At 40.0% G+C, this 13,437-nt stretch overlaps 1 protein-coding gene across 1 annotated transcript in view; it reads right to left on the bottom strand.

Annotated features, from left to right (window-relative positions):
• Positions 1-612: 612 nt before the first annotated feature.
• Positions 613-13,437, bottom strand: part of LOC117811359 (serine/threonine-protein kinase 32C) — a 114,035-nt gene continuing 101,210 nt past the window's right edge. The window contains 3 exon segments of the mRNA XM_034681594.1: positions 613-7,499; positions 11,186-11,222; positions 11,225-11,252. Coding sequence (XP_034537485.1) covers positions 7,277-7,499; positions 11,186-11,222; positions 11,225-11,252 — 288 coding nt within the window. The 3' untranslated portion in view covers positions 613-7,276.

The raw sequence follows: 13,437 nt of genomic DNA, 5'->3' as shown, positions 1-13,437 counted from the left end.
TTTATTACTTTATCTCATCACTCTGCATCCTGCAAAAAGTTGTCTATAAGTATAAGTACGCCAGTTCTTCTTTTGCTTCCACAACAAATGCATGTTTTGTCAAGAGCCGCATCCTTACGACAGTGGGTGATGGTGCTCATGAGAAATGCAGTCGTAATCCCAGAAAAATACAACAAATTTCATCAGAAGGGATCTCGAGAATCAACACAACATGAAAACTCCTCACAGTGCTCATCAATACAATGATTACATTTTAACCAGCTACAAAAATAATTAAATGTTTGACAATATTATCACTGAACTTTACCTGACATACTTTTGCTTTTAATATAAAATCTCAACAAAATATCTTTTTTGGTAAAATAGAAAAAAAAAGTTGATGATGAAATGGCTTAAGGTTCATAGTTTGATTTCATACACACTCTATTTGCCCGATTACTGATCTATATCCACACTGAGATTATTTTATTGTCCAGTCATAAATTAAAGTCTTAGATTCTTAATGTTTACAGAGCAATATTAAGACATACATTCACTCAACTCTGTCATTTTACCTCCCTGCTACCTGAAGTCTTCAAAGCTTTGTGTTGAAATTAAAGACAGACACCGACCTACTGGAAGGAGATTTATTTCTTTATCAAAGCAGTTAAAGCAGCATGTTTTTGATCACACGGAGCAATTTCAGTTAGTACAGTAACAAGGCTTCACTGACTCCCCGTAAAAATATCCTGCAGCACGAGACCATTATGCAAAATAGGATCACAAGGAGGAAAAGAGTGGCATCGTAAATCACATTTTTCTCCCGCTCGATTTGTTTTCTCACCAGGGCACTGAGATTCAGACTGTAATCCACAGAGTTAAGACATCTACAGTAATGTGATGCCTCGAGAGCATCCAGCGGAGAATAGGAGACATGCTGCTGCTGATCAAACACGAGCACAATGCCTTTATTTTGAAACACCTAATGGCATCCAGAACATTAACACAGAGAGAAACATGTTGGAGAGGTTTGCAAGCATGGCCTGGTCAGGAAAATCTCTGATATCAAGGAAGAAAAATGCAGATTAGTGTTGTTCTCTCCTGTGACTGTTAAAATCAGTGGTTTACAAATATTAGTATGAAGCAGAGTGATTTTATAAGTCTTAAAAATATCTGAGCTTTCTTTTCCACAAATGGAGACATTCAGTTTTTTCATACTGCAGCCAATTCTGCTTCAGGAAGAAGCTAAAAACCTGCCCCAGATCAAGATATTCTTTATTTGCTGCAGAGACAACAACGCAACACTTAACTCACAACAGAGCATCACACACACCTCGTTCCACTCATCCAGTACGGGTACGAGCTTGAAGAATACGTAACCAAAGCGTTAAGACACTCACAGGATGCCAAAAGGTTCTGCATATCATCTAAAAATATCATGCCGTCCATATAACACTGGATTTATACGGTTTTTGTACAGGTTAAAGTTCACAAAACTCACTGTCCAGAAACAGGAATGCAGGCCAGGTACAGTCTGAGTCTATAGTCAGGTGAGCACTGAGGTGTGCTCTCACCCAAAGCTTGTACATGCACAGATCAGCCAATCAGGCTCAAGCTCCAGGCTTTGGCAAAAACAAGCTTATACTGTAAAGGTTCATGCAGAAAAAGCACAGGGCTTCAGACTTAAGTCATCATATATATTTAAATTTGGCGGACTTCAAGATGCCACTTTGTGTCCCTTTAAAGAAGCCCCTTACTCTAATTAAACTGTTTAATGTTTAGAGAGATTTTGGGAAATACACCTTTAACTTTTCTTACATAGAGGGACTGAGAGGATTGATACCATTTTCAAGTCTCTGTGTTAGCTTTCTGGGCTGAACGTAGGAGGTAATTAGCCTAGCTTAGCATGAACAATGGAAGCGGATGCAAATAGCTAGGAGAATGCTCATCCGGAAAATGTGCACCTACTTTTGGGAACCAAATCTGATGACGCATTGTTTTATCCAAAGCTATGATTCTTTTCCATTATGGTAACAGTTCTGTTATTATCACATTCATGAATACACCACCTGGAGCCGCGCCCATCAGCTAGCTCCTCTAGAGTTGATAAATGAAGCCAGTGTGAAAGTGCAAAACAGTGCAGTTCCTCAAGTGTCCACTTGAGGTTGGCTGCAAAAGCTGAGGAATCCCCATTAGGTCCAAGAAATAAACATCTCTAAAGCCTGGTTCCAAAAAATGTTTTGGTCTTGACAGTTCATTTGTCTATTCATGACAAATGAAGGGGAGGTTATTGCCCATCTGTTATGACTATATGGCTAAAATGTATGAATTAATTTGCATAATTAAGGGCATGGCTGATTTGACTGACAGGTGGCAGGTTATAACTGTTTGCCAGAAGGCCTAGGCTCCACTGTATTTGCCTGTGACTATACTGACAGGAAGCTAGGCTGAGATAGCATTTCCAACATGGCTGCCCCAATCGTCTGGCTTCATAAGGCTTCCTCATAAACCAATGGGTGACAGCAGTGAGACTACTTCCATGTTTTGTACAGTCTGTGAGTCTAATGTGACATTTCCTCAGACCTAGAGAAGAAAGGTACAACATACTTAAAGTCATGACTAATGTAAAAAGTAAATGTCAAAAAGCTAATAAGAAAAAACAACGGCAATACATCTTTTGTACAGAATGATAAATAAAAAGGCATTTTGATGAGAAAGAGTCATCCGTAATCAGAACAACCCACTGCAGGTCTACGCAGACGATGAGTTGATTGTAACATTTTGTTTTGACAGGCAAGCCAAGCAATTAACGGAAGAGCTCTCCTGTAAACAACAGCTACATGTGTCAGACCCACCCTTCAAGTGCTGATTGCTCTCAGGTTTTATGCAAATTTAGTCTTTCAAAACACCTTGAGACACATGATAAATGTTCATCAGACAACAGCATGCTGGGCCTTAAGGAAGTTTGAGATGTTAAAGAGTGGATAGATGTGTGTTGATGGCAACAATAAGTGCTTCACAAGTGTTTATACAGACACCACATAAGACCTTTATAAAGCTCTTCAACAAGCTGACATCCAAACCAATCTCGTTCATTAAAACAATCTTAATGTTGATTTTGGGTCAATGACATTGTTGGTTGGTTGATTGGTTGGTTAGCTAGCTAGTAACCATAATGTCAAATTGAATATACTCTAAGAGAACTGTAAATTATGTTTCTGACTTTAAAGCTTCTTAGCTAATTGATGTTCTGAGACGTTCTAGCTAAGCATACTGGCAATTTCTCCTTTAACCAAGTTGTTTCAGTGTTTTCCGGTAATCTCTGAAATGGATAGTGATGACACTACTTTGTGCATATGGATTTACACACAATCAGCCAGGGCCAGAGCACCAAACAGCATTAATTAAGGTCCTACGGGAATTTCTTTCCTTCTTTTCCCTCTCTCTCTCTCTCTCACTGTACCTTAATGAGACTAAATTCAGCAGCTTTAACATGCCATAAAACACCAACTTTTGCATGTGCATCAGGTCTGGTGAAAAATTCGTTATTTTATTGGTCTCACAAAATACTTTGCGGTAAATGACTCCATACTGCCCCCTAGAAATGTTAAAAAAAAATGTATGCAGGGTTCAACCAACATGCATGAACATTGGTTATTTTATGTATCATGCTAGAGCGACATTAAATGTCTCCTTAGTCATGGTAAAATCATGACAGAAGTCCAAAAAATGTATATCAATGTCATTTTCTGCTGTGTTTTGGCAGATTTACAAACTTGACCCAGGGTTTTCCTCCTATCAACACTAAATACAGTCAGTGTATTGTAGACACAGCAAAGATTAAAAGTAATGGGAAAAAGGATTTTGTGCACCTCAAAGGGTGTGGCCTTGGCAGGGGTCAAATCTTTTTTTATTTTATTGGCAATTCGCCCCAAAATTTAAATTGTTTTTACTCCCCTGTATATTTTTGATCTGGTCCAAAATGTACACGTAGGATATGAGTCCTGGGCTGAACACAACAGCACAGAATACTTGCCTGAAGCCAAAGGGCCCCCTCCAAATGACATACTTAACATTACACTTCTTCTGTTGAACATATTGATTCCATAAGTGGTCAGGAAAGCCTGTTGACCTTCATAAAGCATTATTGTAAACATTGTGAGTTTTCATTAAAGGGTGGGTCCCTGGTGGCAACAAACTTCTACATCTTGCCTTGAAACAGGAAGTTATCATAACTTCTTCATACAACATTGATCTGTTTGAAATGTCATATTTACATGATCAAGGTACAACCCTGAGCACATCTATAAGCAAGTCTGCAATATGTGAGGGTCCATTTGTCACCGCTTGGGGCTTTTATTTCATTTAGAATTCCGACCCTTGGACAGACAAACAGGCTGGCTCCTAGGCTTCATGCAAAACTCTGCTAATTGTCTCTCAGCTCTGGCTCTACTTTCTGCACAGGACTGCTTCACTAAAATTATTGTAAAGAAAGCATAAAGACGTATTTCCCAAAATGTCTAACTTTTACCTTAACCCCCCAAGCTGAAATAGATACTTTATACATAACCACAACATGATCATATCAATGATTGCAGAAGGAACACTGACTTTATGTTATACTGGGAAAAAGACGTACATTCACACACTCAAAGTTCCTTAGAAATGGTTATGCAAATGGTAGAAAAGCTTTGGCATATTCTGCCTACAAGTTGTGCCTGCACACTTGGAAAGAAGAGCAGAACGAAGCAGTCTGAGCTTCACACCGCTCTTCTTTTACTTTGTATGTCGCAGTCCCACATAAAACTGTGGAGAGTTTAAGTACCTACACTGTTTGCTATTTACATGGTTTTTATTTTATTAGGCCTTAGGGTTTAAAGGTGGACTTCTGCTACATGTTCCCAGGTGTTCACACTGGGATGAATGGTGCCACCTAAAATGTAGCACTATCACTATGACAGTAAGAAGAGACTAGCTCATAAAGTACCAACAGCTACACGTGTAATACAGCCCCAAACAAGCTCTGCAGGGAGATGATGAGTGTCAGCTACTAACGGAGCACTTAAAGAGAGGAAGAGTGAAGTTAAAGAGATATCTAATGGATCCTTATCAGATGTGACTGTGGGTGGTCGGTGTTTTCTCCCCACAGCAGAGTTTCTGAATCAAACAGAGCATGGAGCTGAAGTACTAATATTTAGGAAACAGTAACAGACGACACAGATACTTTTCATTCGGATTTCTGAACTAATTCCCCATAAATCAAAGTACGAGATAATCCTTAAAAAAGCAGGATAAAAAATGGTTAGGCAACTTTTTTTTTTAGCTAAAATGAATCCATGGCTACGATGTAACTATAAGGATAGTTTGAATCTGTGTGTTGGGGTTGTACGAGCTACGTTTTAAAACTTATCAGTACTTGTATTACATACAGAAGATAACAGTCAGCATGGCCCCTGTTTAGAGAAGCTGGCTGGAGTGCTGACCCTGAGGCTTAGCTATGTACCACTGTGGACGGTGTTTTAAGCAAATATGTTGAAACCACTTAAAATAAGTCTCATGTCAGCTGTGATTGTGTGATTCTATATCTGATCAGGCAGCTGGACTTGGTTGTTGATAAGATGCAAAAATGTCTTCAAGAACTTGAGCCAAGTGCAACAGTCTTTTGGATTAATTTTTGAACAATGATAACCTGATGACTGAGCACCTTCACTGATGGTTAAAGTACTGTATTTTGAATATTCCCCTCTCTGCGTAGCTGTCTGATGTTTCTCCCCTTTTTAAAAAGCTCCAGCAGGACGCTTTATTTATAGTTTGAATTCTTACAAAGTACAAATAAAATCTGTCATGGCTAGATGCTTCTTTACAGCAACAACTCCATCTTTGTTGTCATCATGTTGATTTGTTGTTTACATCATTAGTGTACGTAACAAGTGGTTCAAAACAAGGGTGGAAATGTGCATACAGTAAGTGTAAAGCACAATCTGACAGTGGGACATTGTGGTTTGCATAATCATGTTCAAATTAATCTTGAAAAAACACTTGCGTAACTTTTAGGATGTACAAATTTTAGGGATACAAATTTGAATACACTACAAGAAATGATTTAATGATTTGATTAATAAAAATCAATGAAGAGACTATTTCTGGAGATAAATCTATCAAATACTTTTGCTATGCCGTTAAAAATCTGAATTTCTGAAAACTAAAACATGTGCAGAGTCCAAATTAATTTGATTTATAAGAAATAGTTATCCTGTGTTTATACACCTTTTTTTTATAACAGTATGTTTTTGTGTTTACTCATAAAATTTGATAAATTTCATTTACACTGTTTGCATTATTTCAATTTTCAAAGGGTAGTTACTTTTTTGCTAAAAACCAGTCCACGCCATTGCGTACCATAACTTCTTAGAGGTTATACTTTTGGGCTTTTGCCCTTAAGGACAGTTAAAGAAATACAGTGCATATGGAGAGGAGAAGGGACGAGAGTGGGAGTCAAACCTTCCAGGTTCCAGCTGATGTGTCATGGACTCGAGGCTCCAGCTTAGCTGAACCAGCACCATAGTACAAATCCTCTGTGTCATTGCTGAGGCCTGATTCTCCAAACAAGGGTCGTGCTGATCCCCATCTACTGACAGTAACACACTCATGATTACTAAGACTTCACACAACCCCACATAAAAGGAACCCTGAACTATCCCTCTAACAAATACTGATTATTATAAACAGACGACATGAAAGCAGCGTTTGACTGTGTCTCCAAGCTGCTGAAACAGGAGGAGAAAACGAGGAGCGACTGTGACATGAAAGAGTCTGAGAGGAGGAGTGAAGACAGAAACACAGACTGAGTGCCTGCCTGCTCTGAATTATTCAGTCGTCCCCATCAGATTCAGAACAGGAAGGCTGAGAGGGTGTCCTCACAAAAACCAACAACCCCCCATCCCCTAACGAAAAAACTGCTATTGCTCAGGATGTCATCATGCTTGTGGAGCGCTCTGCTCGGGATCAACACCTTCTGTATGTTATTTTTCATGCTATATTCTGTAACATTGCATAGAAGTTAGAGCTTACTCTAGGGCGGACGGAAAAGAAGGCGGGGCTCTCTGCTTTATTCATGCCTTACCGGAAGGATGCTACAGAAAAAAACTAGGGTAGCTAAATGATGGGGGCCATTTTGGGTCCTGCTGTGCGTTACGTTTCCTCCTCCGGGCTACGACAGAGGAGGGAGGAGAATTCCGATCTGTTGGCGTGGCACAGAGAGGCCTGTGAGCGTCACTGTGAGGCGATGTGACGCTAGCTAGCAGCTGCCTGGGGAGGAGCACACAGAGCCGCACATGCTCAGTTTGGAGGAGGACTCTGGCTCTGGCTCTGGCTCTGGATCTGGATCGGGTTCTGGTTCGGGAGCGTCATCATCTGTTGCCCCTGCCTCAGCCTCGCCGTCGCCATCTCCGCTGGCATCATCACCCCCCACATCATCACCCCCCGCCTCAGACTGACCTTCGTCCTGTCGCCTTTTCAACCTGACACAGAAGATAAACAGATGTCGGTTACGATGTGTTTCTCTCTGTTTCATCACATTTGGTCCTCAGAAAAGTAGCAAAATAAAACACGACAGAAGCAGCTTTAAAGTCATGTAATGAGAGTGAAGTGTTCATTGCTGCTGTGCAAAATTCTACACATTATGTCCTTCATTATGAATAGAAGCATTAATTAGAGCAATAAGAACCATTAGACATTTGCCAGACAGAGAGATCTCAGTCAATAATGAATGAGGCAATAATTCAGAGCAGCACTGAGCCCATGTTCCTCCCTTTAAATCCCACAGATGACCAAAGACATGTATATAGAGCTCACTTTATTCATGCTGTACTGTACACGTTTTACACATCAGTAAAAGAGGCTTAATTGTTAGGAGTAGTGGGTACCTAAAGCCTCCTCTTCTTTTCCTCTCTTTAATGTTTACTTTGACCGGTTCTCATGTGGGAAATGTGGATTGGGTTCAGTCTTGTCACAGGTCTGTCCGACACTTTAAAACCATAGACTGTATAAAATATGGACATAGTATCCGTGACGTCACCCATCTGTTTCTGAATTGTGTTTTGAGGCCAGTCGGCGAACGCAGCCGTATTGGAAATGTTGAAATTGTCATAACTGCTGTCGAGCGAGTTGGACTTTGAACTTCCTAACCAACAGGTACAGTGTTCCCGCCTGTTAATCAAGTCAGCTGTGCCTCTCCTAATAGAAAACTCGTAATCTTAGTATCTTCAAAATTGCCGCGTTATGAAAAACTTTTGGAGAACCAGCACAGCTTTAAAACGTAACCCAACCAAACAAAAGAAAACATGAACTCACTGAAGAAGCTGGGCACACCACCACGCCATCCAGTGTACTCCGGCAGACCGGCGTGCAGGTGAGCTGACCCAGCCTTCTCCCTCCAATGAGAACTGGTCCCTTCCTATCCCGCGTGTCTTGTGTTTCACTGTTCATGTTAGGGCTGTGACAACCATGACATCGCTCTCTTTGACGCAAGCAAACTCCTTTTATACAAAAAGTTATTTGTGTGCACAGAACACTTGTGCACCACGGCCTCAGTAAGTTTGTTTGTGTCAATGTGCGTCCCAAAAACTATTATGTTGTATCTGAACTAAAGCCTTTTTAAAGACTTAAATCATACAATAACTAAAAAAGCATAGTCCAAAGAGAGAGAAGTAGACCAGCATCACCTATGTAGGTGTGTACTTTCGGTCAGGTAAAAGAATGCATGTTGTCACCAAGCGGCAACCTCAGGTCTAAAAATATGAAGCCCATGTGTGAGTGCTAATAAGTGCAATTCATCAAGCATCCACTTGAGGCTAGCTGCAGAAACATCGGAAACCACATACACACCAATTCAAAAAAGACGATCTTTACAGCAATAATAAACGTGTTTTACAGCCTTGCTAATTTCTCTTTCGGCACACACTGTACAGGGGTGAATATTTATAAATTTGTTATTTTTTAAGATATTAAATTCACGAATTTTGCCCAAATAAGGGCATGGCTGACTTGATTGACAGACGGGCACCCTGAAGCTGTTAGCAAAAAGGCTAAAGGCCTGCCTCTTTACCTCACACTAGCTTGGTTAAAGATAGGTTGAGTTCAGCATTTTAATATGGCACCTGCCAAGTATAGGCTTCAAAAAAAGCGCTTCAGAAACAGATGGATGACGTCACAGGTACTACGTCCTTTTATTATACAGTCTATAATTGTCACCCTGGGTATCTGGCTACAGAACTGCTAGTCGGTTAAAAAAAATATTGATATTTTTCTTAATGTCGAAGGTAAAGTGGGAGGAAGCCGCAGCACTCCCCAAAAATACACCAGTGTTTGTGGTTCATCAAGTGACCACTTAACTGGCGACTTTAAGCTAACTGGATCTGTGGTTGTTATGTGTTCCGATATAGAGGACTGTTTTCAGCTGCTGGACTTATAGTTGATAGACTGAAGTCTTGACTTTCATCAGACCATGCTGACATGTTGATTTCACTGAGCAAAAACGTTTCAGCAGTTGGATAGGTACCATATAATGTGAGCGTGTGTGTGTTTGGTGCGTCAAGTGTTCATAGTTTAAAATAAAACAGCAGGCCATTATTTAGGAGCCTAAAATGCTAATTTCAGCCTAACTCTTATCATTTCGTTGTCTCGTACTGGTACTTTTTATAATGACTGATTATGTATTTTAGTGTCTTTATTTTTTATTTTGTTGTCATGTTTTGTAGGGGAATGTGCCCTGGTCGTTACACACAGATTTAGTGACATGTTCATTACACATGTTGCAGAACCACACATGTCAGCAGCATTTAAAATAGCAATCAATTGATAAATATATTTATAAATAGCGTCAATTTAAATACTGAAGGACGTGATGAACTGTTTGAAATAGCAATAAAAAGTCAACATGCACATGGCCTCAGACAGTGCTTGGCTTTGTTAAACAGATCACACTGAAGTTTGACTGTTTTATGAGTGTTTTATTACCTTCACTCTAGTCAGCAAGTCAAAATCTAAATTTCTGTTCATTAACTTGTAAAAGAGTGTATTGGGGACAATCCTATTTCTGTGAGGGGAAATAATACTTTGTGTCGGTGTGTCTGGTGGCTTTGAGGAGAGCTATGTAACAGCTGTTTCTGGTTAAAAGATTGTCTTACTCTTTAACACAATTGTCTGTCTCTGTAGAGAGCCTTTCTGTAATGTTGACAGACACTCTGAGGCTTCCAGTTGAAAAAAATAAGACCTTTAAGTGGATGTATTTAATCATACACGTGCCTCTAATGTTTATGCTGCAGTAATTACAGCCTGTTTCACTCCTGCATGCCGAGTCATGAGTTGCTTTTGTTTTTGTGTTGTATTTTCTTTGTTGTAATCTTTCTTAGATTTCTAGTTTATTTTGTAAGTTCTTTAAGTCTGTCTCTTGGTACCATGTCTTGTGTTGTTGTTCTTTGTGTGTTTCTAGTCTATCTTGTTTCCTGTTTTATTTTGTAGTTCTTGATCCCTGTGTGTCTGGTTTTGTTTTACTTCCTGCCCTTGCATTTTCCCTCCATTATTATTGCCCCCATTTGTGTCACCCGTGTCCACACCTGTTGCTTGTTACCCTGTGTATTTAGTTTATCTGTTTCCCTTCCCTATGGTACTTCCTTGTGTGTTATTCCCATCCCAGTGTTGTTCTTTGTGGTGGTTCTGTGTTTTGGGACTTTTTGAAGAAAGTGAGTTTTTGTTTTTCTTTTTTTGTTCACTAAACCTTTCTTTTCAGTCTGCATCTTGGGTCCTCCTCTTTTGTTTTGTAATGAAGCAAGCTCAAAACTCTTTATGTTTGCTACACAACAAGGTAAAAGACGAATAAGCAAAACTTCAAACTTCCAATGTGTCTTCCTATAAAACTTTGAAAATGTGTAGTCACGGACAGAAAAGTGAGAGATTTTGCCTTAAAACAAAGTTTCTCTTTGCTGCTGCACAGTCAAGATATAAGGAAATGTAAGTAACATAATGAGACTGTTGATAAAATAGTACAGCCTTGTGATGCCTTGTTCCTTGGGTATATTTGTGCTATTTTTTTACATTTGGACAATCAGGACTTGAACTTTCTCCCTGCGTCACCCTCAAAAAGACGTAACAGAATCTCTGCTTTGAGCCGAGTTATCTCTGGTCTGGTGCTCCTGTGCTCCCTTACCTCTCACGGTTGAAGATCATGAACTCCTGCTGCACACTTCAAGGCACTCCTGTAGGTAGTCGTTCTCCTGCAGGCAGAGCACAGACAGAACATCATCAGCCCTGTTAACATCATTAAGACCTTCATTTATTTCTCCACGTCAGCGTGAATCAGTCAGCTGATCGACTTCTGAGGGGAAAATGTCTTTTTCCTCATTTCCTCGTTCCCCTCCTTCGCTCTTTTTGAACTCATCATGAATTGTTTGTGAGCCTCCTCAATTGGATGTTGGCCTGAGACAAAAATAGAAGCTCATATTTCCGAAAGCACTCGAGGCCATGACAACAGCAGTGAAGGCTTCATAATTTAATAATCTTGGTAATAACACAGTATGAGCACACACACACACACACACACACACACACACACACGCACACACTTACACAAGACTCATAACCCCCGCTATTGTTCAAGGCACACACTCCAAGCACACGCAGATTAGGGCATATAACACGTGACCTTAAGACACACACACTAACACACAGACACACACACTTACAGGGCTGACGTTAATAACACAGTCTGAAGTTATGATGACTGTCTGATGGGAACAGGCTGTTTCTCATAAATACAGAGAGGATTCCTCCTGTCTGCTGTAAATAATGTCTCAATACAACATAACGAGGCAGAAGAGACAGACTCCAACTCCGTGTTCACGACATCACAATGGTCACAGACAGGTCCTGGGTTTTAAAGGAGTCTTTTATCTCATTGATTTCTGCAGAAATATGTCAGCTAATGTGAAACTCCTCTTTATGTCATTTAGATTTGTTGTTTCTCATTTTATTATCATCTTTCTGATTCACTTTGTTAAATTTGCAGCAATTTTCCTCCAACCAAATGCTAAGGCTGAAAGAGAAAATACTGTTGTCAAAGGTTTACTGTCATACTTCTGTTAACATGTGACAGTTCCAACATAAGCACAAGATATAACTTAAATATTACACTTGGCTCCAGGTGTGGGATTTAAGTAGTAGGTACAACACCAGTTGTCACGGTACATCATTTTGAAAGATGTGATAACTTCGAGGATGAGTAGGAGTAGAGGTTTTACTGGCTGTTCTGCATGATAGATGATATCCTTTGGAACAATTCTATGACGTGATTTGTGCTCACACTCTCGTTTTCCTCAAGCTTGACTGTCTCAACAAATCACCTCCAAATATACAGAGCTTAAAGTCTATTTCCATGTGATCATAAGGGTTGTCGGTGAGGGCTGAGCGGGGCAGAGAGGAGAGGGTACTCACTGACTGTGGATCACGTCATCTCTCAGGGAAAATATGTATATCAAGCATCTTGCAGGGTTTATAGTGAACTGAACTAAAATGGGCCTTTAGTTAGTCTTCCTGTCACAAAGTCCTGATCCCCAAAACCTGGTTTCAGCAGGGTAGCTGATGTCCATCGTAGGAAACAGTGGCACGTGGCGTTCTGTGTTTGAGTTTGTATGCATATATGGTGTGTGTGTGAGGTCAGCCAACTGCGTGAGGCTCCAACATGCGGGCAGCAGAGCAGAGGGGAGAGAAGCTACATCTACACTGTACAAGAAGCATTGTGGTACAACTTCAGAATAGTTATGTAAGGGATAATTTATGGTTAGCAGGTAGTATGGGAAATAGAACCCCTTCAGGGGGACAAGTCCCTGGCATAAAGCAGAGGGGTCTTGTCTCACCCTGCCCACAATCTGCCCACATTTGGCATTTGGATTAATTACAGATCCTGCATTATTCACATATTATTTCATTTATTTTTCATTCACTTTTTATCATGTTTCATTTAAAACGTTATAAAAAAGAAAACTGTCAATGCTGCACTTTAGACAAAGGTTCTAGAAGTTCCTAATAGATTAAAAATAATGTAATGTGTTGAGCTTGTTTCCCTCACTGTGCCAAAAGCTTACAGGCAGTTGGACCCTTCTTCTCATCTAACTCTAGAAGTTGAAAAAGTATCCAAACTGAAAGGTATTCCTTACATTTCGAAACCCTTTCATTGTTGTATAACATTTTTGACATATTGGTATAAAATCCTCGGGGTTTGAATTCATTTCTCCGTGTACATTCTTTTTGAAACCGGAGTAGAAAACATTGTGTGACAGTAGAGGAGATACCTGTTTGATCTTTATAGAAACTACTGTAATCACTGTACGCCCTGGAAGCCTGCGCGAGGAGACTTGTGCTCTAAGCCTCTCTTTATGTTCATAATGTCATTCATGTTGTCTG

Source organism: Notolabrus celidotus, chromosome 4, assembly GCF_009762535.1.
Source record: "Notolabrus celidotus isolate fNotCel1 chromosome 4, fNotCel1.pri, whole genome shotgun sequence".
Classification (NCBI taxonomy): Eukaryota; Metazoa; Chordata; class Actinopteri; order Labriformes; family Labridae; genus Notolabrus; species Notolabrus celidotus.
This window is presented reverse-complemented; position numbering and strand designations above follow the sequence as displayed.